This window comes from Pristiophorus japonicus, chromosome 6 (genome assembly GCF_044704955.1).
Source record: "Pristiophorus japonicus isolate sPriJap1 chromosome 6, sPriJap1.hap1, whole genome shotgun sequence".
NCBI lineage: Eukaryota > Metazoa > Chordata > Chondrichthyes > Pristiophoridae > Pristiophorus > Pristiophorus japonicus.
In genome coordinates, this window is record NC_091982.1 from 226956864 (window position 1) to 226984553 (window position 27690).

The 27690-nt window shown below is 44.1% G+C and overlaps 1 protein-coding gene across 6 annotated transcripts in view; it reads left to right on the forward strand.

Moving 5' to 3' along the window:
* The window catches only part of dipk2ab (divergent protein kinase domain 2Ab), a 318082-nt gene that overhangs the window by 25404 nt on the left and 264988 nt on the right, over positions 1 to 27690 (forward strand). For 2 of the 6 annotated variants that reach the window (XM_070883666.1, XM_070883665.1), the window contains exon 2: positions 17881 to 18760. The exons of 1 other annotated variant lie outside the window; for it this stretch is intronic. In XM_070883666.1, the coding sequence (XP_070739767.1) occupies positions 18107 to 18760 (654 nt within the window). In that variant the 5' untranslated portion in view covers positions 17881 to 18106. Of the gene's footprint in view, positions 1 to 17880; positions 18761 to 20367; positions 20430 to 23069; positions 23310 to 27690 lie in introns of those variants that run through there. 3 more of the 6 variants (XM_070883667.1, XM_070883670.1, XM_070883668.1) reach the window with 3 other exon arrangements.

Sequence of the window (27690 nt, forward strand, 5' to 3'; positions counted from 1 at the left end):
GTGCGAAGCCCCTTGGGGAAGAGTGACCATAATATGGTAGAATTCTTTATTAAGATGGAGAGTGACACAGTTAATTCAGAGACAAGGGTCCTGAACTTAAGGAAAGGTAACTTCGATGCTTTGCGACATGAATTGGCTAGAATAGACTGGCTAGTGATACTTGAAGGGTTGATGGTGGATAGGCAATCTCAAACATTTAAAGATCACATGGATGAACTTCCAACAATTGTACATCCCTGTCTGGAGTAAAAATAAAATGGGGAAGGTGGCTCAACTGTGCCTAACAAGGGAAATTAAGGATAGTGTTAAATCCAAGGAAGAGGCATATAAATTGGCCAGAAAAAGCAGCAAACCTGAGGACTGGGAGAAATTTAGAATCCAGCAGAGGAGGACTAAGGGTTTAATTAGGAGGGGGAAAATAGAGTACGCGAGTAAGCTTGCAGGGAACATAAAAACTGACTGCAAAAGCTTCTATAGATATGTGAAGAGAAAAAGATTAGTGCAGACTAATGTAGGTCCCTTGCAGTCAGAATCAGGTGAATTCATAATGGGGAACAAGGAAATGGCAGACCAATTGAACAAATACTTTGGTTCTGTCTTCTCTAAGGAAGACACGAATAACCTCCCGAAAATAATAGGGGAGCGAGGGTCTAGAGAGGAGGAGGAACGGAAGGAAGTCCTTATTAGTCAGGAAATTGTGTTGGGGAAATTGATGGGATTGAAGGTCAATAAATCCCCAGGGCCTGATAGTCTGCATCTCAGAGTACTTAAGGAAGTGGCCCTAGAAATAGTGGATGCATTGGTGATCATTTTCCAACAGTCTATCGACTCTGGATCAGTTCCTATGGACTGGAGGGTAGCTAATGTAACACCACTTTTTAAGAAAGGAGGGAGAGAGAAAATGGGTAATTATAGACCGGTTAGCCTGACATCAGCAGTGGGGAAAATGTTGGAATCAATTATTAAAGATGAAATAGCAGCGCATTTGGAAAGCAGTGACAGGATTGGTCCAAGTTAGCATGGATTTATGAAAGGGAAATCCTGCTTGAGAAATCTAGAATGTTTTGAGGATGTAACTGGTAGAGTGAACAAGGGAGAACCAGTGGATGTGTATTTGGACTTTCAAAAGGCTTTTGACAAGATCCCACACAAGAGATTGGTATGCAAAATTAAAGCACATGGTATTGGGGGTAATGTACTGACGTGGATAGAGAACTGGTTGGCAGACAGGAAGCAGAGAGTCGGGATAAACGGGTCCTTTTCAGAATGGCAGGCAGTGACTAGTGGAGTGCCGCGGGGCTCAGTGCTGGGACCCCAGCTATTTACAATATACGTTAATTAATTTGATGAAGGAATTGAGTGTAATATCTCCAAATTTGCAGATAACACTAAGCTGGGTGGCGGTGTGAGCTGTGAGGAGGATGCTAAGAAGCTGCAGGGTGACTTGGACAGATTAGGTGAATGGGCAAATGCATGGCAGATGCAGTATAATGTGGATAAATGTGAGGTTATCCACTTTGATGGCAAAAACACGAAGGCAGAATATTATCTGAATCGCGGCAGATTAGGAAAAGGGGAGGTGCAACGAGACCTGGGTGTCATGATACATCAGTCATTGAAAGTTGGCATGCAGGTACAGCAGGCGATGAAGAAGGCAAATGGCATGTTGGCCTTCATAGCTCTGGATTTGAGAATAGGAGCAGGGAGGTCTTATTGCAGTTTTACAGGGCCTTAGCGAGGTCTCACCTGGAATATTGTGTGCAGTTTTGGTCTCCTAATCTGAGGAAGGACTTTCGTGCTATTGAGGGAGTGCAGCGAAGGTTCACCAGACTGATTCCCGGGATGGCAGGACTAACATATGAGGAGAGACTGGATCGACTGGGCCTGTATTCACTGGAGTTTAGAAGGATGAGAGGGGATCTCATAGAAACATATACAATTCTGATGGGACTGGGCAGGTTAGATGCAGGAAGAATGTTCCCGATGTTGGGGAAGTCCAGAACCAGGGGATATAGTCTAAGGATAAAGGGGTAAGCCATTTAGGACTGAGATGAGGAGAGAATTCTTCATTCAGAGAGTTGTTAACCTGTGGAATTCTCTACCGCAGAGAGTTGTTGATGCCAGTTCATTGGATATATTCAAGAGGGAGTTAGATATGGCCTTTACGGCTAAAGGGATCAAAGGGTATGGCGAGAAAGCAGGAAAGGGGTACTGAGGTGAAAGATCAGCCATGATCTTATTGAATGGTGGTGCAGACTCCAAGGGCCGAATGGCCTACTCCTGCACCGATTTTCTATGTTTGTATAACGCACTAGATATACAGCAAAAACATACAACCGTGACAAGCAGCTGGTACTGGACCCGATCGGACAGATGGCTGGCATGTGCTAACAGCCCTCCTCCTTCCTCTCTCTCCCTGAGCTACCCAAGAGTGTTAGACCGAGGTTAGCATTCATCCGCCCTTGAGTCTTTTCTGAACTGCCCAAGAACGGTGTCCACCCTCTGGAGCCCTTCACTCCACCACCTGCACTTTCGGCTTTTCAGTTCTCTTTTGTACCTCTTTTCGGGCTTTACCTGAGATAGAATATTGATGAGACCATTTAACATGTCAGGGTTCCTTGTGAACCAAGGTGCCTAATAGTATGTTGAGTTCTTTGTCTTAACTTTTAGATGAAAAGCCTCCCTTAAGGGGCCTCATACTTTTTCTCGCATGCCTTTCCTGTTTATACGCTCCGAAGGCCTATCCATCTGAATTCCTCATCTCCTTCCGTCCTTATGCTCCCAAGTTTGGAGTCAGACATGCTATTCTCGGCCTTCAGATTTTTGTAGCTGCTTGTTATCAGTTATTTATGTTCAAGCTGTTCATGTAGCTTAGCTGTCAAAACTAACTTTCATTCCATTATCAGACTATTGTACCATGGAATATATCATGAAATTCCCAAAGATATCCTCTGTTCTCTTGCACTGGTTAACTTGCACATTTTAAAGCAGTTTTGTTAAACAAAGTCAAATTCCTAACTTAGCATTATAATATGGTTATTAGCAGTAATGGAAGAAACATAGGCGTGGGCCTTAGTCAAATTAAAGATAGATTAAATAAAGTCGAAATCCTAATTTACGAACAGCAGAAAGCTAGCTTGGGAAGCAAGCTCATATGCGATTGTCACGGTGCAGAATGTTATCACACCTGTAGGGAATTAAAAATATAAGCAAATTCTAAGCATCGATCGAGGTATTCGAATAGTATTCCTAAAACACTTTTGTTTCAAGTTCTAATACAATCATCTAATCACAGTATTATTTGCGTTACAATTTAATTCGCCGAACGATAAACATTTTAGTTACCCCTAATTTCTAACCTTTTTTTTTAACCACGTTCTTTGCATCCTCCTCGCAACTTATTTTCCCACCTTGCTTTGGATTGTCAGCAAACGTGGATACATTGTACTTTGTTCCCTCATTTAAGACATTGATGTAGATTGTGAATGGCTGATGCCCAAGCACTGATCTTTGTGGTACCCTGCTAGTTACAGTCTGCCAACCTGAAAAATGACCCGTTAATTCCTACTGTTTTCTGTTCGCTAACCAATCCTCAATCCATGCAAATATATTATCCCTAATCCCATGAGCCCTAATTTTGTGATAACCTATTGTGTGGCCACTTATCAAATGCTTTCTGAAAATCCAAATGCACTAAATCCCCTAGTTTCCCTGTTTTCTACCCTGCTAGTTACAACTTCAAAAAACTCTTAACAGATTCGTCAAACACTATTTCCCTTTCATGAATCCGTGTTGACTCTGCCCAATCCTATTATTTTCTAAGTGCCCTGTTACCACATCCCTGATAATAGTTCTAGCATTTTCTCTGCTACATAAGGACATAAACAGGAGCAGGAGTAGCCTGCTCCACTATTCAATAAAATCTTGGCTGATCTGATCGTGGCTCAACTCTACTTCCCTGCCCACTCCCCATAACCCTGCACTTCCTTATCGTTCAAAAATCTCCACCTTAAATATATTCAATGATCCAGCCTCCACAGCTCTCTGGGGTAGAGAATTCCAAAGATGCACAGCCCTCAGAGAAGAAATTCCTCCTTATTTCCGTTTTAAATGGGTGACCCCTTATTCTGAAACTATGCCCCCTAGTTCTAGATTCTCCCACAAAGGGAAACATCCTCTCTACAATCTACCCTCTCAATCCCCCTCAGAATCTTATGTTTTAATAAGATCACACCTCATTCTTCTAAACTCCCGTGAGTATAGGCTCAACCTTTCTTCATAAGACAACCTGTTCATCTCTGGGAAACAACCTTGTGAAGCTTCTCTGAACTGCCTCCAATGTAAGTATATCCCCCCTCAAATAAGGAGACCAGTGCTCCAGGTGTGGCCTCACCGATACCCTGTATAACTGTAGCATGACTTCCCTACTTTTATACTCCACCCCCCTTGCAATAAAAGCAAAACATTCCTTTTGCCTTCCTAATTACTTGCTGTACCTGCATACTAACTTTTTGTGTTTCATGTACAAAGACCTCCAGATCCCTCTATTGCAGCATTTTGTGATCTCTCCCCATTTAAATAATTTTACTTTTTTTCCCTACCAAAGTGAATAACCTCACAATTTCCCTCATTGTACTCCATCTGCTAAATGTTTGCCCACTCACTTAGCCTGTCAATATCCCTTTGCAGAGTATTTGTGTCCACCTCACACATTGCTTTCCCACCAATCTTTGTATCATCAGCAAACTTGGCTATGTTACACTCGGTCCCTTCTTCCAAGTCATTAATATAGATTGTAAATAGTTGGGGTCCCAGCACTGGGGTCGAATGCTTTCTGGAAATCCAAATACAGCACATCCACTGGTTCCCCTTTATCCACTCTGCTCGTTACATTCTCGAAGAACTCCGGCAAATTTGTGAAACGTGATTTCCCTTTCATAAAGCCATGCTGACTCTGCTTGACTATTATGATTTTCTAAATGTCCTGCTACTACTTCCTTAATAATGGATTCCAGCAGTTTCCCAATGACAGATGTTAGGCTAACTGGTCTTATAGTATCCGGCTTTCTGTCTCCTTTCTTAAATAGAGGCGTTACATTTGCGGTTTTCCAATCCACTGGGACCTCTCCAGAATCCCGGGAATTTTGGTAGATTACAATGTCAGGCTAACTGGTCTGTAGTTGCCTGTTTTATCTCACCCTCCTTTCTTGAATAGCAGGGTTACATTTGCTACCTTCCAATCCATGGGAACCTTTCTAGAATCCAGGGAATTCTGGAAGGCCAAAACAAATGCATCCATTCTCTCTGTCTATTGGATCGATTAGGGACGATTTGCTGGGATTCAACAATGTTTTCTAGAATGTATATGATTTGCCCTTAGCCGCCGTGTGGTTAAACTGAATGTCTCGCCTTCCCCTAGAATGATGGTGTTGGCTTTTGGGTCACTGAGGTTATTTGTTCCGCTTGGATTCTCTGCTCCTGGGCAAATCGACCTTGTGTGCTAGTAACTGTACCTGGACTAGCAGTCTTAAAATCGCACTTCCCCTTGATACAGATAAGTATTGCACAGACTTGCATTAATATCGTGCCTTTGAAAAGACTTGCATTTGCTCGTCCCCTCAAGAACTGTCGTGTATTTTACATTATTATATATAACTGTATCCTAACATGCTATACATGACTGTAATAAGATATGACCTGTAACCACCAGCATAGCTTACACCAGGGGTGCACTTGCAAGAGACAGGTATATAAGGACAGGTCTCAGGCAAGTGCAGCATTCCAGAGCTATGAAATAAAGGTGCAGGTCCAGAGTGACCTTGACTTCACGACATGCCTCGTGTGAATCTGTACTGAGGGGACAAGACTTTACAGTGGTGACGAGTTACGGGATTACAGAATCCGCAGAATGGCGAACCACGGATCAGATGAAAAGTACAATGCGGGAGACAATTGGGAGGACTTTATAGAAAGGCTCCAGCAAAGCTTTGTAACCAAAGACTGGTTAGGCGACGGTAAGGCAGACAAGAAAAGAGCCCATCTCTTGACCAGCTGTGGCTCAAAAACATACGCTTTAATGAAGGATCTGTTGGCACCCGAGAAACCAGCAAGCAAGTCGTTTGAAGAATTGAGCACACTGGTAAGAGACCACCTGAAGCCAGCGAGCAGCCTACACATGGCCAGACACAGGTTCTACAACTACAGACACTGTGTGGGCCAGAGCATACCCGACTTCGTGGCAGAACTTCGGAGGTTGGCTAGTTTATGTGAGTTCTCCGATGAACTGAGGAGAGAAATGCGGAGAGACTTTTTCATTGAAGGAATAGGCCACGTAGGCATATTCTAAAAGCTCAGAGACCAAGAACCTGACCTTAGAGGCAGCAGCATTGGTTGCACAGACATTCTTGGTAGGGGAAGAAGAAACGAGGTTGATTTACAATGCAGGTACGACAACTAACGAAATATCGGAACAAGAAGTTCACAGCACTAAACAAGCTGCTACCCCCACACACAGACAAAACCGGGAGAACAGGCTCTCGACAGCAGGCAGAAGCCATCAAGGGCCACAGGAACGGCCGTTCACACCTCATCAACCCACAATGCGAGCAATCAACTACAAACTGAAGCTCAAGAGAGATCAGCCAGACGCAGCTCATACTTTGGGAACTTTATGCAGAACTTAAGCACGCTGCTGGAGCCTCTCCACGTGCTACTCAGGAAGGGGTGCGATTGGTTTTGGGGGACGCCCAGGAACACGCCTTCAATAAGGCACGCGACCTTCTGTGTTCCAACAGTGTTTTGACTTTCTTTGACCCAGGTAAAAAGCTAGTTCTCACATGCGATACGTCAGCGTATGGGATCGGGTGCGTTTTGCAACATGTCAATAGCGCGGGCAAATTACAACCCATAGCTTATGCCTCCAGGTCACTTTCGCGGCGGAGCGCGGGTACGGAATGGTAGAGAAGGAGGCGCTCGCGTGCGTGTACGGTGTCAAAAAGATGCACCATTACCTTTTCGGGGCCAAGTTCGCGTTAGAAACTGACCACAAGCCCCTCACATCCCTCCTATCCGAAAGCAAGGCAATGAACGCCAACGCCTCGGCGCGAATTCAACGGTGGGCACTCATGCTGGCGTCCTACGACAATACCATAAGGCACAGACCAGGCAGAGACAACTGTGCCGACGCGCTCAGCAGGCTACCCCTGGCGACCACGGAAGGATCTGACGCACAGGACTGTGAGATAGTCATGGCAATCAATGCCTTTGAGTCCACAAGTTCGCCCATGACGGCTCGCCAAATCAGAGCCTGGACGGCCAGCGACCCCACGTTATCCTTAGTAAAAAGATGTGTCCTAACCGGTGACTGGGCAGAGGTTCACGATGCCTGCCCCGAAGAATTAAAACCCTTTCACAGGCGCATGCATGAGCTATCACGACAAGCAAGACTGCCTGATGTGGGGCAGCCGAGTAGTCATGCCTCCGAGGCAGAGAGGCATTTGTCTGGGAGCTCCACCGCGAGCACCCACGGATCGTTCTCATGAAGGCCAGAGCCAGATCCCACGTCTGGTGGCCTGGTATTGGCGCGGACTTGGAGCTCTGCGTCCGAAGGTGCACCATTTGTGCCCAACTCAGCAATGCCCCCAGGGAGGCTCCCCTGGCCCTGGCCTACCAAACCGTGGTCACGGATGCACGTAGAATATGCGGGCCCATTCATGGGCAAAATGTTCCTCGTAGTTGTAGATGCATTTTCAAAGTGAATTGAATGCACCATTTTAAATTCGAGCACAACCTCCACCGCTGTGGAGAGCCTCGCAACCATGTTTGCAACGCACAGAATCCCTGACATATTGGTCAGTGACAATGGTCCGTGCTTCACCAGCGCAGAATTCCAAGACTTTATAATTGACCACGGCATAAATCACGTCAAGACGGCACCTTCCAAACCGGCCTCCAACGGCCAGGCAGAGAGAGCAGTGCAAATCATTAAACAAAGCATGCTTAAAATCCAAGGTCCCACGCTGCAGGGTCGCCTGTCGCGACTGCTGCTGGCATACAGATCTCGTCCGCACTCACTGACTGAGATCCCCCCCGCGCAACTGTTGATGTAAAGGACTTTAAAAACAAGGCTCTCATTAATCCTCCCAGACATGCACAGAATCATTGAGGCAAAGGCGCCGTAAGCTGACTGAGTACCATGACAGAAATTCGAGGGGGAGATGGAATGAGATAGGGGACAAAGTTTTTGTACTAAACTATGGCAGGGGTCCCAAATGGCTTGCAGGGACAGTAATGGGCAAGGAAGGAAACAGGCTACTGGTAGTACAAATGGACAAAGGCAAAACCTGCCGGAGGCATGTGGACCAAGTCAAAAGCAGATTTACCAACAGCACTGCGGAACCAGAGGCAGACTACAATGTGGAACTCGCACCACACCGGGTGGACAGACAGAGGGAACAACCTGAGGAAAGGGCAATCCCAACAGACAGCCCAGGCGAGTCAACAACAATCACACCAATCGAAACAGACAGCCCAGGCGAGATACCAGCAACCACACCAAAAGAAAAACAGACACCAAGGCAAACAACTGAACCACAACTCACGCTCCACGCGAGAGCGTAAACCACCTGAGAGACTTAACCTATAAAGACAATAAGACCTTGGGGGAGGGTGATGTCATGTATCTTAAATTATTATATATAACTGTATCCTAACATGCTATACATGACTGTAATAAGATATGACCTGTAACCACCAGCATACCTTACCACCAGGGGTGCACTTGCAAGAGACAGGTATATAAGGACAGGTCTCAGGCAAGTGCAGCATTCCAGAACTGTGAAATAAAGGTGCAGGTCCAGAGTGACTTTGACTTCACTACATGTCTCGTGTGAATCTGTACTGAGGAGACAGGACTTTACAAGAACTACCTGTGGGGGCAAGCAAAACTAAAGGCCATCGATTTAAGATAGTGACCAAGAAATCAAATAGAGAATTCAGAAGAAACTTATTTACCCAGAGAGTGGTGGGAATGTGGATATTAGTACCACAGGGATAGTATAGATGAGGAAGAGAGTGTTTGAAGACTGGGACCTCAAATCTGGCACTAAGCTTATGGTCTACAGAGCAGTAGTGATACCTGCCCTCCTATATGGCTGAGACATGAATTATATACAGCAGACGCCTCAAAACACTGGACAAGTACCACCAGCGCTGCCTCGAAGATCCTGTAAATCCATTGGCAGGATAGACACACCAATGTTGGTGTTCTCGCTCAGGCCAACATCCCCAGCATCGAAGCACTGACCACGCTCGATCAGCTCCGTTGGGCGGGCCACATTGTCCGCATGCCCGACACGAGAGCCGCAGAGCAAGCGCTCAATGCGGAGCTTGCGAGCCCCAGGTGGGCAGAGGAAACGCTTCAAGGATACCCTCAAAGCCTCCTTGGAAAAAGTGCAACATTGCCACTGACTCCTGGGAATCCCTGGCCCTCGACCGGTCAAAGTGGAGGAAGAGCATCCGGGAGGGTGCTGAGCACCGCGAGTCCCATCGCCGAGAACAAGCAGAAACCAAGTGTAAACAACTGAAGGAGCATGCTCCCCACCCGCCCCTTCCTTCAACCACAGTCTGCCCCACCTGTGACGGAGACTGTAGGTCCTGCATTGGACTCCTCAGTCATCTGAGAACTCACTTTTCGAGTGGAAGCAAGTCATCCTTGACTCCGAGGGACTGCCGATGATGATGATGAATAGAGATGGATTTAAAGGTAAGCTTGATAAACACGTGAGGGAGAAGGGAATACAGGGTCTGCTGATAGTTAAATGAGGAAGAATGGGAGAGGCTTGAGTGGAGCAGAAACAGTGGCACAGACTGGTTGGGCTGAATGGCCTGTTTCTGTGCCGTATATTCTGTGTAATAGAGGCTGATGTTAGGTCAGGATTCTAGTATATTGTTGGAGCGGCATCGGAGGAAAACTGCATTTGGCCTGTGCGGTACTTCCTGGGACGTTCCCCTTCCTTTGATGAACACACATTTGTTTTTAGGTTTTCCTAATTAAAGCTTGAGATTTAAAGACTGGGACAGCACCTGAGCCCACAGATTTCCTTGGTAAGGGGAATAAATAAAATAAACAGTGCTGTTGGTTCACTTGCTTTCCTTTCCTAGTTGCTGAGTGGCCCAGCCTATTGTCCATTCCCTTCCCACCTGCTTGCAGCCTTTTGTCTTTCATTCTCCTCCTACTGAATCTCACCCATCCTCATTTCATGACTGTTCTTCATATCTCAGTTTATGCCTTTAATGCCTCTTCTGAGCTATTTGATTTATTATGAAATCACCTTAGCTACTTGATTTAAAACTGGAATATTGTCGTCTCGAAAGAAAGAAAATAAAGAGACATAGAAACATAGAAAATAGGTGCAGGAGTAGGCCATTCGGCCCTTCTAGCCTGCACCGCCATTCAATGAGTTCATGGCTGAACATGAAACTTCAGTACCCCCTTCCTGCTTTCTCGCCATACCCCTTGATCCCCCGAGTAGTAAGGACTTCATCTAACTCCCTTTTGAATATATATAGTGAATTGGCCTCAACTACTTTCTGTGGTAGAGAATTCCACAGATTCACCACTCTCTGGGTGAAGAAGTTTCTCCTCATCTCGGTCCTAAATGGCTTACCCCTTATCCTCAGACTGTGACCCCTGGTTCTGGACTTCCCCAACATTGGGAACATTCTTCCTGCATCTAACCTGTCTGAACCCATCAGAATTGTAAACGTTTCTATGAGGTCCCCTCTCACTCTTCTGAACTCCAGTGAATACAAGCCCAGTTGATCCAGTCTTTCTTGATAGGTCAGTCCCACCATCCCGGGAATCAGTCTGGTGAATCTTCGCTGCACTCCCTCAATAGCAAGAATGTCCTTCCTCAAGTTAGGAGACCAAAACTGTACACAATACTCCAGGTGTGGCCTCACCAAGGCCCTGTACAACTGTAGCAACACCTCCCTGCCCCTGTACTCAAATCCCCTTGCTATGAAGGCCAACATGCCATTTGCTTTCTTAACCGCCTGCTGTACCTGCATGCCAACCTTCAATGACTGATGTACCATGACACCCAGGTCTCGTTGCACCTCCCCTTTTCCTAATCTGTCACCATTCAGATAATAGTCTGTCTCTCTGTTTTTACCACCAAAGTGGATAACCTCACATTTATCCACATTATACTTCATCTGCCATGCATTTGCCCACTCACCTAACCTATCCAAGTCACTCTGCAACCTCATAGCATCCTCCTCGCAGCTCACACTGCCACCCAACTTAGTGTCATCCGCAAATTTGGAGATAGTACATTTAATCCCCTCGTCTAAATCATTAATGTACAATGTAAACAGCTGGGGCCCCAGCACAGAACCCTGTGGTACCCCACTAGTCACTGCCTGCCATTCTGAAAAGTACCCATTTACTCCTACTCTTTGCTTCCTGTCTGACAACCAGTTCTCAATCCACGTCAGCACACTACCCCCAATCCCATGTGCTCTAACTTTGCACATTAATCTCCTGTGTGGAACCTTGTCGAAAGCCTTCTGAAAGTCCAAATATACCACATCAACTGGTTCTCCTTTGTCCACTTTACTGTTTGATGCCCTCCCCAACATCACTACTACTGTTTGGAGGTCTGTACACAACTCCCACTAACGTTTTTTGCCCTTTAGTGTTCTGCAGCTCTACCCATATAGATTCCACATCATCCAAGCTAATGTCTTTCCTAACTATTGCATTAATCTCCTCTTTAACCAGCAATGCTACCCCACCTCCTTTTCCTTTTATTCTATCCTTCCTGAATGTTAAATACCCCTGGATGTTGAGTTCCCAGCCCTGATCATCCTGGAGCCACGTCTCCGTAATCCCAATCACATCATATTTGTTAACATCTATTTGTACAGTTAATTCATCCACCTTATTGCGGATACTCCTTGCATTAAGACACAAAGCCTTCAGGCTTGTTTTTTTAACACCCTTTGTCCTTTTTAGAATTTTGCTGTACAGTGGCCCTTTTTGTTCTTTGCCTTGGGTTTCTCTGCCCTCCACTTTTCTTCATCTCCTTTCTGTCTTTTACTTTTGCCTCCTTTTTGTCTCCCTCTGTCTCCCTGCATAGGTTCCCATCCCCCTGCCATATTAGTTTAACTCCTCCCCCAACTGCACTAGCAAACACTCCACCTAGGACATTGGTTCCGGTCCTGCCCAGGTGCAAACCGTCCGGTTTGTACTGGTCCCACCTCCCCCAGAACCGGTTCCAATGCCCCAGGAATTTGAATCCCTCCCTGCTGCACCACTGCTCAAGCCACGTATTCATCTGCGCTATCCTGCGATTCCTACTCTGACTAGCACGTAGCACTGGTAGCAATCCCGAGATTACTACTTTTGAGGTCCTACTTTTTAATTTAGCTCCTAGCTCCTTAAATTCTTTTCGTAGGACCTCATCCCTTTTTTTACCTGTGTCGTTGGTACCAATGTGCACCACGACAACTGGCTGTTCTCCCTCCCATTTCAGAATGTCCTGCACCCTCTCCGAGACATCCATTTATGTAGCGCTTTTTATATCCTTCGACTATCCCAAAGTGGTTGACAATTAATGAATTTGAAGTGTAGTTGCTTATTTAGTTTCCTACGGGTGAATTCTCATACCATCTTTAGTGGTTCCTGCTTTGTAGGTATGTTAAACCGCTCTCCCCTGTCTTCACCACACTCGCCTCCAACAAGTGTGAGGAGCTCATGGACTTCTTTGTTTCAAAGATTGAGACCATCTGATCAGCGGTCTCTGCCAGTTCCCTTCCTTCCCCTAACCTACCAGGCCAAACTTCCTGAGGTTCCCCCCTACCCTAGCCTTGAACTCAAATCTTTCTCCACTTTTTCTCTGATCTCCCCTCTTGACCTCTCCAAGCTCATCCTGTCCATGAGACCCACTTACTGCTCCCTCGACCCTATTCCCACTAAACTGCTGACCACCCAACTTCCTTTTCTGGCTCCCATGTTAGCCGACATTGTTAATGGTTCTCTCTCCTCAGTTCCTATCCCCCACTCCTTCAAATATGCTGTCGTCGCCCCCTTGATCCCACTGTGCTTGCAAGCTTATCGCCCCATCTCCAACCTCCCTTTCGTCTCCCAAGTTCTTGAATGTGTTGTTGACTCCAAAATCCGTGCCTGTCTTTCCGGCAGCTCCATGTTTGAATACCTTCAGTCTGGTTCCTGTCCCTGCCACAGTACCAAAACGGCTCTCATCAAAGTCACAAATGACATCCTTTGTGACTGTGACAAAGGTAAACTATCCCTCCTCGTCCTTCTCGACCCGTCTGCAGCCTTTGACATGGTTGACCACTCTATCCTCGTCCAACACTTCTCCACCATCGTCCAGCTCAGTGGGACTGCACACTTCTGGTTCCATTCTTATCTATCTAATTGTAGCCAGAGAATCACCTGCAACGGCTTCTCTTCCCACCTCCACATCGTTACCTCTGGTGTCCCCCAAGGGTCTGTCCTTGGCCCCTCCTATTTCTCATCAACATTCAGCGCCTTGGCGACATCATTCAAAAACACGGCGTCAATTTCCACATGTTCACTGATGACACCCAGCTCTACCTCACCACCGGTTCTCTCGATCCCTCCACGGTCTCTAAATTGTCAGACTGCTTGTCCGACATCCAGTACTAGTTGAGCAGAAATTTTCACTTATTAAATATTAGGAAGACCGAAGTCAATGTCTTTGGTCCCCACCACAAACTGCGTTCCCTGGCCACCGACTCCATCCCTCTCTCTGGCATCTGCCTAAGTGTGAACCAGACTGCTCGCAACCTAGGTGTCATATTTGACCCGGAAATGAGCTTCCAGCCACATATCCGCGGCATAACTAAAACCACCTATTTCCACCTCCGTAACATCACCCGTCTCCACCCCTGCGCTGAAACCCTAAAACATGCCTTTGTTACCTCTACACTCGACTATTCCTGGCTGGCCTCCCATATTCTACCCTATGTAAACTTGAGGTCATTCAAAACTCGGCAGCCCGTGTCCTAACTCGCATCAAGTCCCTCTCACCCATCACCCCTGTGCTCGCTGATTTACATTGGCTCCCGGTTAAGCAACCGAATTCAAAATTCTCATTCTTTACAAATCCCTCCATGGCTTCACCACCCCCTATCATGTAATCTCCTCCAGCCTCACAACCACCCCAAGATATCTACGCTCCTCAAATTCTGCCCTCTTGACCCTCCCTGATTATAACTGCTCACCCAAGGTGGTCGTGCCTTCAGCTGCCTGGGCCCTAAGCTCTGGAACTCCCTCCCTAAACCTCTCCGCCTCTGTACCTCTCTTTCCTCCTTTTGAGATGCTCCTTAAAACCTACACCTCATCTGCCTTAATTTCTTATATGGCTCAGTGTCAAATGTATTTTTGTCTTATAACACTGCTGTGAAGCGCCTTGGGATGCTTTACTGCGTTAAAGGCGCTATATAAATACAAGTTGTTCCTGTCTCTTCCAAACTTCCCTTCCTATCTATTCCTCGCAGGCTTTGTTTACTTTTGAACTCAACTTGTTTCTTTAAAAAAATGAATAAAATTAGAATGAGGAAAGGTTGTGTTTCTGCCACTCTTGCTCATTGAGTCTCTCTCTGGGGTGCTAACAATTACAATCACTGTCTCACAGGCGGTAGTAATTACAACATTTACATTTTCTATCTGTCAACAAGGCACAGGTGAAATAATGAGATGTTTTTGTTGGCAATAAAATAAATTAACATTGCCATAGGTCTTGTTACACACGTCTTTTCTTTCTCATTGGCGCGCTCTCTCTCTCCTTCGCTCCTCTCTTCTCTCCGCTCGCTCGTACTCTGTCATTTGCAACTTAATATGCTTTCAGGTGTGTAATCATTTCTCATCATCTCTCTCCTGAACAGAGTCCCTGTTTAAAAACACTTAATATAAACTTTACCCAATTAAGGTTTAGGTGTTCAAATTTGACCTAGTTTTTCTTGAAATAATTTTGTGAAACTGAGCAAAAGCTAAAGGAAAAATAATCTTAGCTGAAAGAACAGTACTGATGCATCTGGAAAATCCAGTACGCTGCATAATCTAAATTCAGCCAATGTTTCAGGGTAATATGACGTCCAGGACATACTTTTAAGAAGAGATAAGGCCTTCACATCAAAGCATAAGAAAATAACTTGCATTTATATAGTGTCTTTCATGACCTCCGGGCACTCCAATGTGCTGTACAGCCAATGAAGCATTCTTGAAGTGCAGTCACTCCTATAATATAGAAAACGCAATAGCCAATTTGTGCACAGCAATCTCCCATAAACAGCAATGAAATAAACTAGATAATCTCTTTCAGGTCTTGGTTGAAGGATAAATGCCGGCTTGGAGACTGGGAGATCCTTGCTTGAATAGCTCTGTGGGATTTTCTGTTCCACCTGAAAGCAGATAGGGCCTCGGTTTAACGTTTCTCTGAAAGACGGCACCTGCAACAATGCAGCACTCGCTCACTACTACACCGAAAAGCTAGCCTAGATTACGTTCTTATGGACAGGTTAGGTGAGTGGGCAAATGCATGGCAGATGCAGTAGAATGTGGATAAATGTGAGGTTATCCACTTTGGTGGCAAAAACATGAAGGCAGAATATTATCTGAATGGCGGCAGATTAGGAAAAGGGGAGATGCAACGAGACCTGGGTGTCATGGTACATCAGTCATTGAAAGTTGGCATGCAGGTACAGCAGGCAGTGAAGAAGGCAAATGGCATGTTGGCCTTCATAGCTAGGGGATTTGAGTATAGGAGTAGGGAGGTCTTACTGCAGTTGTACAGGGCCTTGGTGAGGCCTCACCTGGAATATTGTGTTCCGTTTTGGTCTCCTAATCTGAGGAAGGACATTCTTGCTATTGAGGGAGTGCAGCAAAGCTTCACCAGACTGATTCCTGGGATGGCAGGACTGACATATGAGGAGAGACTGGATCGACTGGGCATGTATTCACTGGAGTTTAGAAGAATGAGGGGGTATCTCATAGAAACATATAAAATTCTGACGGGACTGGACAGGTTAGATGTAGCAAGAATATTCCCTATGTTGGGGAAGTCCAGAACCAGGCGTCACAGTCTAAGGATAAGGGGTAAGCCATTTAGGACCGAGATGAGGAGAAACTTATTCACTCAGAGTTGTGAACCTGTGGAATTCTCTACTGCAGAGTTTTGTTGATGCCAGTTTGTTAGATGTAGTCAAGAGGGAGTTAGATATGGCCCTTATGGCTAAAGGGATCAAAGGGTCTGGAGAGAAAGCAGGAAAGGGGTACTGAGGTGAATGATCAGCCATGATCTTATTGAATGGTGGTGCAGGCTCGAAGGACCGGTTGGCCTACTCCTGCACCTATTTTCTATGTTTCTAAGTCTCTGGTGTGGAACTAGAACTCACACCTTCTGTTGGAGGTGAGAGTGAGCCATGGCTGACACCTTTAATGAAGGCATTAAATGGCACCGAAGACATACTTGGTGGATACATTTAATCATGAATTATGTACAGGCAGCTCGTGATTATCCGCACACGGATCCAACAGAAAACCGTTGCAACAGAATTTAAAATTTTGGCCCGGGAAGGCATCGGGTTTTAACTTTATAATGTTAATTGCTGTAATGGAGAAATCGTTTACCTGGCATAGACCAATTCCCAAGGGACCCAGATAATCGAGAGTTGCCTATACTTCTAAAACTTTTTAAACTTTGTTTGACACCTTATTTTGAATATTAGACATATCAGTTACTGAGGGGAAATGTCAAATGAAAAATGTTGAGAAATGTGATTTGTGAGGAAAATAAAATATAGTGTCACCTACAACAACAACAACTTTTGCCTTTAATATAGTGCCTTTAATGTAGTAAAACACCCTGAGGTGCTTCACCAGAGCGTTATAAAACAAAATTTGACAATGAGCACGTGATATCAGGACAGAAGAGGTAGGTTTTAAGGAGTGTCTTAAAGGATGAAAGAGGGCGAGAGGTTGAGGGAGGAATTCGAGCTTCAAACCTTGGCAGCTGAAGGCATGGCCACGAGTGGTGGAGCGATTAAAATCGGGCATACTCGAGGCCAGAATTAGAGGAGCGTAGATATCTCTAGGGCGTCGTGGGTCTAGAGGAGATTGGAGATCGGGAGGGGCGAGGCCATGGAGGGATTTGTAAACAATGATGAGACTGTTAACATTGAGATATTGCTTAACCAGGAGCCAATGTAGGCCAGCAAGCCCAGGGGGTGATGGGTGAACGAGACTTGGTGTGAGTTAGGACACGGGCAGCAGAGTTTTGGATGACCTCAGGTTAACTGAGGGTACAACTTGGGAGGCTGGCAGCAGTGCCTATTGGTGATATTGTGCCGCTAAAGGGTGACACAGTACAATGTGAACTTAGAAATTTATGTTGATACAAAACTGAGACAACAAGAAGCAAGATTTTGTGGACTGAAATGTAAGGTTTTTAATAAAATATAGATTTATATCCAACATTAAAATCTCATATCTGCATACTCTTCCTGCCAACACAATCTTTCTGATGTCACGTTGTTTTGTCCATTATAAATTGCTAGGTTTCATTTATAATAGAAAATATTTATCTAAACCGGTCAAGCTATAATTACACCCTCTTTGATGTAGTGTCTCCCAGCTCCTCAGTCTGTACCACAGAGAAACTCTTATGCTTCAAGCAACTCTACTTCCCAAACTGCTGTAAGCTTTACTATTTGGTTTTGACTCCATGTGCAATGCTACTGAAAATTGATTGATGCTTAGAATTTTTTAGTTATTTACGTGATTTATGCTGTTTCATTACTGCAAATAATGTGTTTTTCCTTCTTTTCTAGATGAATCTCCAGTACAGAAAGTTCCTTGAAGAGATTTGCTGAGATCTTGAAGATATGAGACATGTGATCCACGGAACTAATACACAGTCACTTATAATTGCTTGCTTGTCTGATAAAATAAAAAAAAAACTGAGTATGTAAGGGAAAACCGCTTGTCGACATGGACTCGTTTAAAGAATCCTAAGAGTTACTGAACGTGTCATTAAAGCTGAGTGCAAGCAGAACCATGTGGCGATTGCTTACACTGAAGTTTGGTCGCTTGTACCGTTGTCTGACGTTCCTGTTTGTGGTGAGTCTGTTGGTTTTCATGTTGATGAATACACACTCATTATTTGCCTCATTTCAGAAGAATGAACTTGCAGATCGTCGTTTTATTAGCCTCAACAAGTGCCCAGCCTGCTTTGGTACTAGCTGGTGTCGTAAGTTTATGAATGGCCAAATCACGTTTGAAACATGGGGTCGTTTGCGTATTCTGGACTTCTTGAATGTGAAAAATGTCTACTTTGCTCAGTATGGGGAGCCAAGAGAAGGTGCAAGGCGTGTTGTTCTCAAACGTTTAGGTTCGAATCAAGAACTGATGGAGATGGACCAAAAGGTCTGCAAACGGGCCACAGGACGCCCCCGTTGTGATGTTACACAAGCTATCTACAAGACTCAGTTTTCTCGTTTAAATGGGGAAGTTCGGTTACTGACTCCAGATGTTGTGGAAGGTTGGTCAGATTTAGTGCATTGTCCATCTCAAAGACTCCTGGACAGAATAGTACGCAGGTATGCTGAAACAAAGGATTCTGGGAGCTTTTTAATGAAGAATTTGAAAGACTCTGAGCGGATGCAGCTACTTCTCACGTTGGCGTTTAACCCAGAGCCTCTAGTTCTCCAGGTACGACGTGTGATGGGTTTGTATACCCTTTAGTTCACAGCAAAACTGATTTTGGTGCAACTTGTTTATTTTATCTTTCCAAATGAGCTTTTTAAAATCATTTATTTAATCTTTGTCCTGATGTGTACAGCATAATGATTCAGTTGAGGGTTTCAGATGATGTCAGATTGAATCTGTCGATGAAATGATTTACTTGTCAATTAACCACTGAGATTGTAGTCTTGGTAATCTTCTGTCACCTTAACAATACTGTCTTTTTATATGGAATCTTTTTTTTAAACTTGTAAGAGTGCTCCTTTTTTTTTCTACTGGAGTTCTCTGGTAACAGAAAATGACACAGGACCTTCCAGAATAAGAAATAGGAGCAGGAGTAGGCTATTTGGCTCCTCGAACCTGCTCTGCCATTCAATAAGATCATGACTGATCTGATCTTGGCCTCAACTCCACTTCCCTGCCCGCTCCCCATAACCTTCGAGTCCCTAATCATTCAAAAATCAGTCTATCCCCACCTTAAATATAATCAATGACCCAGCTTCCACAGCTCTCTGGGGAAGAGAATTCCAAAGATTGATGACCCTCAGAAGAAATTCCTCCTCATATCCATTTTAAATTGGCGACCCCTTATTCTGTAATTATGCCCCCTAGTTCTAGGATTCTAGAATATTGTTTTTTTTTGTTAATGATATCAAATTAATATATCATATTCCATTCCATTCCATATCTCATTATTTTCATATTTTTCCCATATGAACATGAAAGGTGCTAAATAAATCCAAGCTGTTTTTTTCTTTCACTTGCTATTTCATACTGCAAGCTGCAATTATATAATGGCCCTGAAATTCCGATGTCCCGGGCCTTGTCCGAAGTTTCTACGGACCTAGAAAGGCATTGGAAAAGCCGGTTTTCAGCGCACAATACGCATACGCTGAAAACCGGCTTTTCCGATCGGTCTTCCCCATGCACTAGAGAACTCTGAGTTCTCGTGCAAAATTCCGACTTTTAGAGATCTTCTGCCAGGATTAGGGCATGAAAGTTCTGCGCGAGATAAAGCAGGCGTACAGCCTACATTCTGTGCGCATCTGCATCACCTGTGCTTCAAACAGCTCAGTAGCCTTCAGCATAAGCAGCAGTCGATGCTGAGGAGTTCTGTAGAGTAAAAGCTTAACACAAACTCAATAAACAGCAGGAAATGGAAACCAGCAGCTTCCTCTCAAAGTAATGAGAGATTCAAATCTTCCAACTTTTATAACATTTGAGGTACTATTGCAGCTTGGCTTGTAAAGTATGATCGACTTTATGCAAGTATGCACGGGGGTCAACAGTAAATTGGGTGAAATCGATACTCTATACTAAACTATTTCAACTCTATTTATGCTGATCAACTAGTTTTTTAAAATATGGAGATGGGAAACCTGCACGAATTGTTTAGCTCTTCTACTTTTGTGGAAATGTAACCTGTTGCTCCGCCCTGTGCTCAGACCCGACACCTTTGATTAGGGGCGTGACCTATGTAAATGAGCTCCTTTTGACAGCTGTGTGGGCGGGGACAGACTCCGAAAGAAGCCACAGGCTTCGCGCGCGCGCTGCGTTCCCGGGCAGCATGACGTCATACGCTGCCCGGGAATCATCTTCACGGAATCGGAAGTTCAAGAGGGCGCAGGAGAGAAAAGTAAGTGCTCATTTTTTTTCAATTTACCAGATTGCCAGCGGGAATGGTGATACAGGAATTTCTGGGCCACAATATCAAGGTTTTATAGTGAAAACCTCAAGTGATTAAATAATATTTTCTTTGCGACATCTGTTGCATCACATGTTAAAAATTAAAAGTGTGTAAACAGACAATTAATTGATTATATTGGGATTGTAAAGCTGGTTAGCCAATATAGATAACATACCAAAATATTGCTTCACTTATATCTATACACGTGATGATGTCTTGGTGAGTTTATTGTTTTGTATGGTATTCCACAAACAATAGTAATTTAAGCAATTAAATAGCACTTTTTAAAAAAAAAATGGGGAAGGATTTCTGAGAACCCTGTTTAAGATGAAGTGTTTCTAGAATTTCCATTTTACTTCGAACCTAGATTAACAGTTCTTACAATTGTTGATATGATCCAAGGTGTTTGGATTGTTTCAGACTAGTTGCCATAATGGACATGACTCCTAACTGAGTGTCCTTAATTGGGCATTCTCACCCTGATGTCCTAAAGATGGCCAAGGAAAATGAAATATATTGGTGGAACAGATATTTGAGTGAAGCAATATTGTGGTATGTCATCTATTTGGATTAAGCATACTGTTGGGACATTTCAGTGGGATTTTGGCTTGTCTTGTACCTGATTTGAGAGTTACCGATGGTGACGCTAGTTGTGGAAAGTTGAACATGCTACGTTCCCCAGGGTGCTCATTCTTCAGTTTGAAGAGCGCACAAAATTTTAACTAATAATTATTTCCTTCACTTGTGGCACAAAAAGAACCACATTGAATATCCATCAGTATATATCCTGCAATAAAAACAGAAAATGCTGGAACTACTCAGCAGCATCTATGGAGAGAGAAACAGAGTTAACGTTTCCGGTCGATGACTCTTCGTCCGACGCTCTGATGAAAGGCCATCTCTGGCTACCTGCGTCTAATTCTAAAGTGTACGCAAGGTTTTTCTGAGCGTACAAAAGTCGACACTTACTCCATTCTAAGTTAGTTTGGAGTAACTTTTCGGTGCCTAAACTTGCAAAACAGGCATAAGTGGCTGGTAATGCCCCCTTTTGGAAAAAAAACTGAACTAAAACGAAACTAAACTAACTCACTAGAACTGAAGCAAACTAAATGCCGAGATTTGCAATTTCTAAGATACTCCAAACTAAACTAGTTGCTCCAAAAAAATAGCAACTCCACCCAAAACTTGGGCCCACATATGTATGGTGGACAGAAGTGCATCATGGACATTGCAGTTTTCACTCTGTAATTGTGGATGTACAATGCCCAGGACTGCACACAAGGAACTGTGAGGCATGAGTGATGGGACACCTCCAATTTATTTTTCATTGCTTTCTACAGTTTAAGCTGCTAAGTTAAATTGACTTATTAGGGATGAGGATTTTTTGTCACTGATGGTTGCAGAGGGGATATGTTTGCGCTTTAATGCTGACACGAAGTAGGGCAAATGATCACCTGTCAGTGTGCTGGTCATAGGAGGCTCTGTGGGGGGGGGGGGGGGGAGGGGGGAGAATTCCTTGCTGCAATGTAATTCCAATACTGTCTTCAGCACAAATTGCACATTCAATTGGAAAATAAATGAGTGTTTTTTAAATTGAGAAACTAATTTGAGAAGTGAAAATAGACAAATAAATCAAATCCTTTGACTTTAAGCAAACTGCTGGTCTCTGGACCCCAGACCCCATATTACACCTGAACAGAGCCACTGTAAGTCAACTAGCAAAGTGCAAGGAGGTTCTTTTATTTTTCAAGAACTAATCCCTTCTCTGTTTTATTCCCTCTGTGTCTTTCCAACCAACATGCCAAGTGTAACTGAGGGCTCATCAGATAGAATATGAGCCTAAACATTTTTCTGAAACTGAAGGACATACATTATTACATTAATTATTTTAAGCGTGTATAAAATTGTTGAATGATTTGTGAATTCTGCAGTATAGCTCGACCCAGCGACCTGTAGCTGTGGTGGAAGACACTGAGGTCAAACCTCCCTCCTTGTTCTTTAAAGCTATGTGTTTTGATCAGGTACGATTCATTTTTTGCTGAATGAAAGCTAATAGGATGACAAGATATGAATATAACTATTTTAGCTTGTTGGCAGAAAAACATTCGATTTGCAATGTGACTTGTAAAACAAGATGAACATGGTGAACCTATTTTCAAATGAATTCTGTAAACATAAATTGGTACTTGTGTATCACAAACAAGATGATGCATAACACAGCATTTGTATTCATTTCTCAATTATGAACTAAAAGTTTGAAGTTTCTTGGTCCCGAAATTGATCGAAGGCAAGTTCTGCCCATTTACTGTCGAAAAGACCGCTAATATCCTGACGGTACTTTGGGCGAAAGTTTGGTGAGAAAATAGAAAAGAAACTGCCGGGTGGGAAAAATGGGCATTGTATGTAGATTCTCTGTGGTCCTGGTCAAATTAAGTCTGAGGCTAGAGTCGGCCTAGGAGGAGGGAAAACATGAAAAAAAATTTTTTTTAAATAAATAAAAAATAAAACATCACAAAACATTCAGAGGAGTCTTTTCCACTGAATCGCTGCAAAAGAATTAGAAAAAAAAGTTTACTTTTTTTTTTGCAGGGTTTCATACCGACCATCCATCAAAAGGCTGCTCCGACTGGGCGTTTTTTTTTCAAGTAGTACGGAGCACTGCTCCCACCAAACTGGGGCGGGAGCGGTTTTCCCAGTGTTACACGCTGGCGGTCCGCTCCCCAGCGGTATTTTGAAACTGCCGGCGTAAGGCCCTGATGAAACTCCCAATGAATGGAAGACCGCCCAAAACAAGGAAATACCGCTGAGAAACGTGGCGATACCCGGCGGGTAGGGTCATCAAACTGTCTTTAAGAAATAAGATGGAATATAAATGTAGTTGTTTCATTTACAATAGTGGTTTTGTCATTTGGATAGAGCAGTTAGGTCCTTTCTGTTTATTTAAATAATCTAGAGAATTTATTCATATTCATAGGCTCTGGTTTACTTCCAGGTTCTACCCAGTCCCAGCAGTGATACATTTTTCTTGAGCTGACTGTGTGGATTAGAGTCCAGTTTAGATGGCTTATTCCTGTATTAAAGCTGGCGGAGTACTGATGTTCAACTGCTAGATCTTCATAGCATTTATGGGGCTCAAGTTTCGGACTCCCACTAGAAAGGCGCACATCGGAGAGGACCGCGTAATCGAACAGAAATTGCGCCAATACTTAGCTCAAGGTTCTCAGATATCTGTAGGCCCGTTTGCAGCTCAGCGTGGCGCAGCAGGAGCTGCTGGGGGTGGAGCTACAGCCCTGCGTTAAAAACAGTGCCGGCAGCTGCGCGTGCGTGCAGTAGTTCCTGGCCCTCCCAGCGCATCCTGTCTCCGGGAGACGATCCTATCTCAGGCCGAAGGGACGTCGCCCCTATCCCGGGCCGAGTGGCTTGACACCTCTTGCCTCTTCGGCGGCGGGGCCCGCCCGGCATCTCGCTGGGGGCGGGCCCCGCCCGAAGTGCTCCATGGCAGGGATCATCTGCTGGGTGCGGGCCCCGTCCGAAGTGGGGTCAGCGACGGGGCCGCCTGACCGGCATCTCCTGGGGGGCCCCGTCCCAGCAGGCTGTTGGAGGGCTCCCGGTGCTGCAGTAGGTGAGTAGAAACTTAATTTTTTATTGATAAATTTATTTTTACATTTTTTTTGATTGATTTATTGGTTGAGTTATTGATGATGGCTCTTTATTTGTAAATGTGAGGTGTTTAATGTTTGTAAACTTCCCCCCTGTCCCCCCCCCCCCCCCCCCCCCCATCTCTCGTTCATTACGCCTGATTTCTTAGTGTAGGCAAGGTTTTTCTGAGCGTACAAAAATCTACACTTACTCCATTCTAAGTTAGTTTGGAATAAGTTTTCGCTGTCTAAATTTGCAAAATGGGCATAAGTGACTGGACATGTCCCCTTTTGGGGAAAAAAAATCTGTTCTACAATGAAACTATTCTAACTCACTCGAACTGGAGCAAACTAAATGCCGAGAATTGCAATTTCTAAGATGCTCCATTCTAAACTAGTTGCTAAAGTAACTACTATTTATGAATCATACTGAAGTGCAGGATAACATGACTGCCTCAACTCCTCTTCTCCCCACCCCCACCCCCTGTACTTTTTGTGGGTAATTTGTGCAACTAATATTCACAATATCATGTGAACTGAATAGTCTGCTTGCCTAAAAAAAACTCTGTTGCTTTAACCACATTTTCAGTTTCATTATAGTTTTCTGGGCAATCTTGTGCTTTTATTTCCAGTTGTGAGCCTGTTTTTCAACCACAGCTTTGTTGAAGGGCAGAACATTTACATATGTCTGCGCTGCTGTTTGGTTATCTCACCTATGAGATAGATGAGCCTCGAGAAAAGTTGAAAATTCTCCTGAGATTACTGAGAGTTATGTAATATAATCTCATGCTTTCACATTGGTTTCTATTTCATGAGTTGTCGGCCCTGTTTTTTTTTTTAAAAAGCTTTAAGGAAAAGATGTGAAAGTTGAATTAATTAATCTGTCTGCAGCCATTAGATCTATGATTTTTGTGCAAAAAAAAAGTTATAACCGGTTTCACTGCCTTATGGATAGTGCTTCTTGGATCAATGCCTAGAGAATAACTGTTTGCAGTTAGTTTAGTGAGTGTGTTCAGTTTATCCACTGACAGAATAGAATTAAAAAGCTGAGAGCCCTGTGTTTAAGTTAGGCTAATAATTTTCCTTCTGATCCCGACGAAGGACGAAACAAAAAACTTGTTGCAGCTCTTTTTCTACTTATTAAATCTAGAAATAGAATTGATAATTAACTGTTGCCAATAGGAATAAAACTTTGTTTGCAGCAAAAATGAAATGGCATGATGTATGCTTTTTGTCATGTTTCCTGGGCATCATACTCTTGCCATTCCTACAGTGTTGTTGCCTCATGGATGAGCCTACACTCGAGCAACAATTGGGCATCCGGTCAAGCAGCTGCCGGGATCAGAAATTCCACAAAAAAGTATTTCAATCAGCACAAAATCCCAGGCCTTGTAAATGATGTGTGCTTTGCAAAATTGGAGGGTAAGCTAGAAGCTTGCTTTTCAAGTTTGGGTCTGTGACGTGTGCCAATGATTTTCAAGGCAGCTTTGTCACGTATCTGACAGCCATAGCCTGGGGTGGTTGGTTTTCTCTGTCTGCACTTGTTTTATGTCCAGGTTGCTTTTTTGCTCTTGGTACCCATAGCTCAGTTTGAGTTATGCAGTATTTATCATTTATTCATTTATGTTGAAGTACAGTAAAGATCAGGACGGAAAGATCTTTGTTTTACAGTATACAGCAGATTTGTTTTCTGAAGTGTCAGTTTAGCTAAGATGATTCAATGTACAAAAGACTTTCTGTTGTACATATTTATGAAACTGCTCTTTCTCTCCCAAAGGAAAGACATCATTCAGTCTAATAAACTAATCTGAAGCAACTGCCCGTGGCTTAAATAGTAATTACCATGCCAAGTACAGATTGTCATGGTCAGAAAGAAAAACCATGAGAGATTTATTTGACAGTCAGTGTTGACATGGTGGGGTGTTGCAGATTGCCTTTGTTCCCACATCAGGGGGAAATATTAGCTCGAGTTCCCACTCCTGATTGCTATTCAGTGGCTCTAGCTGGAAAGTGAATGTTGGGTGAAGACAGAACAGATTTGACTGACACCCAACATGGCTGAATACCCATTGCACTTCACGTCTAGGCTTTCACACGGCCACATGACCAATAGGATGAGTGTGGGTGTGGTCATTGACAGAATCATACCCCAGCATGAGTCTCCACCCTCAGAAGAGAAGGGAGAAATTGGAGAGGAAAAATGAGTGAATGCTTTTGGAATCCAATATGGGCAGTTTTTAAACAGGAAGTATAAACTTGTTCGGCAATTTCATAAAATGCATAGTTAAATCTTTTTACACAACCAGTGGTGAGGATTTGGAATGCACTGTCTGATAGGGTGGTGGATACAGATTCAATAGTGGCTTTCAAAAGGGAATTGGATGATACTTGGAGGAGAAAGAATTGCAAGGGTATGGGGAAACACAGAAACATAGAAAATAGGTGCAGGAGTAGGCCATCTGGCCCTTCGAGCCTGTACCACCATTCAATAAGATCATGGCTGATCACTCCCTCAGAACTCCTTTCCTGCATTCTCTCCATACCCCTTGATCCCCTTAGCCGTAAGGGCCACATCTAACTCCCTCTTGAATATAATCCAATGAACTGGCATCAACAACTCTCTGCGGCAGGGAATTCCACAGGTTAACAACTCTTAGTGAAGAAGTTTCTCCTCATCTCAGTCCTAAATGGCCTACCCCTTAACCTAAGACTATGTCCCCTGGTTCTGGACTTCCCCAACATCGGGAACATTCTTCCCGCATCTACCCTGTCCAGTCCCGTCAGAATCTTATACGTTTCTATGAGATCCCCTCTCATCCTTCTAAACTCCAGTGAATAAAGGGCCAGTTGATCCAGTCTCTCCTCATATGACAGTCCAGCCATCCCTGGAATCAGTCTGGTGAACCTTTGCTGCACTCCCTCAATAGCAAGAACGTCCTTCCTCAGATTAGGAGACCAAAACTGAACACAATATTCCAGGTGAGGCCTCACTGAAGAGCAGGGAAGTGGGACTACCTGGATTGCTCTTCAAAAGAGTTGGTGAAGACTCGATGGGTCGAATGGCCTCCGTTTGTGCTGTAATATTCTGTCAATCTATGATCTCCCGGTGTATACTTGATACAAGAGCAGTGTGACCGGAATGATTTTGTATTTATGATTTTAGCACCCTACTTGCACAGTGGCTACCATGGTCATTTATATGCTCTTCCCCAACTGCTCAGAATTGAATATACACTTCTCAGTTTTTAATAGATTTTGAAGAAATGTGGTTTAAATTAAATTAATATTGATGCTATTAAGCGGCACTTTCTCAACAATAACCTGCTCGCCAATGCCAGTTTGGTTCTGCCAGGACCACTTGGTTCCAAACCTCATTACAGCCTTGATCCAAACATGGACAAAAGAGCTCAATTCTAGAGGTGAGGTGAGGCGAGGCCCTTGACATCAAGGCAGCATTTGACTGAGTGTGGCATCAAGGAGCCCGAATAAAATTGAAGTCAGTGGGCGGGGGACACACGACTCTGCACTGGCTGGAGTCATACCTAACTCAAAGGAAGATGCTTGCAGTTGTT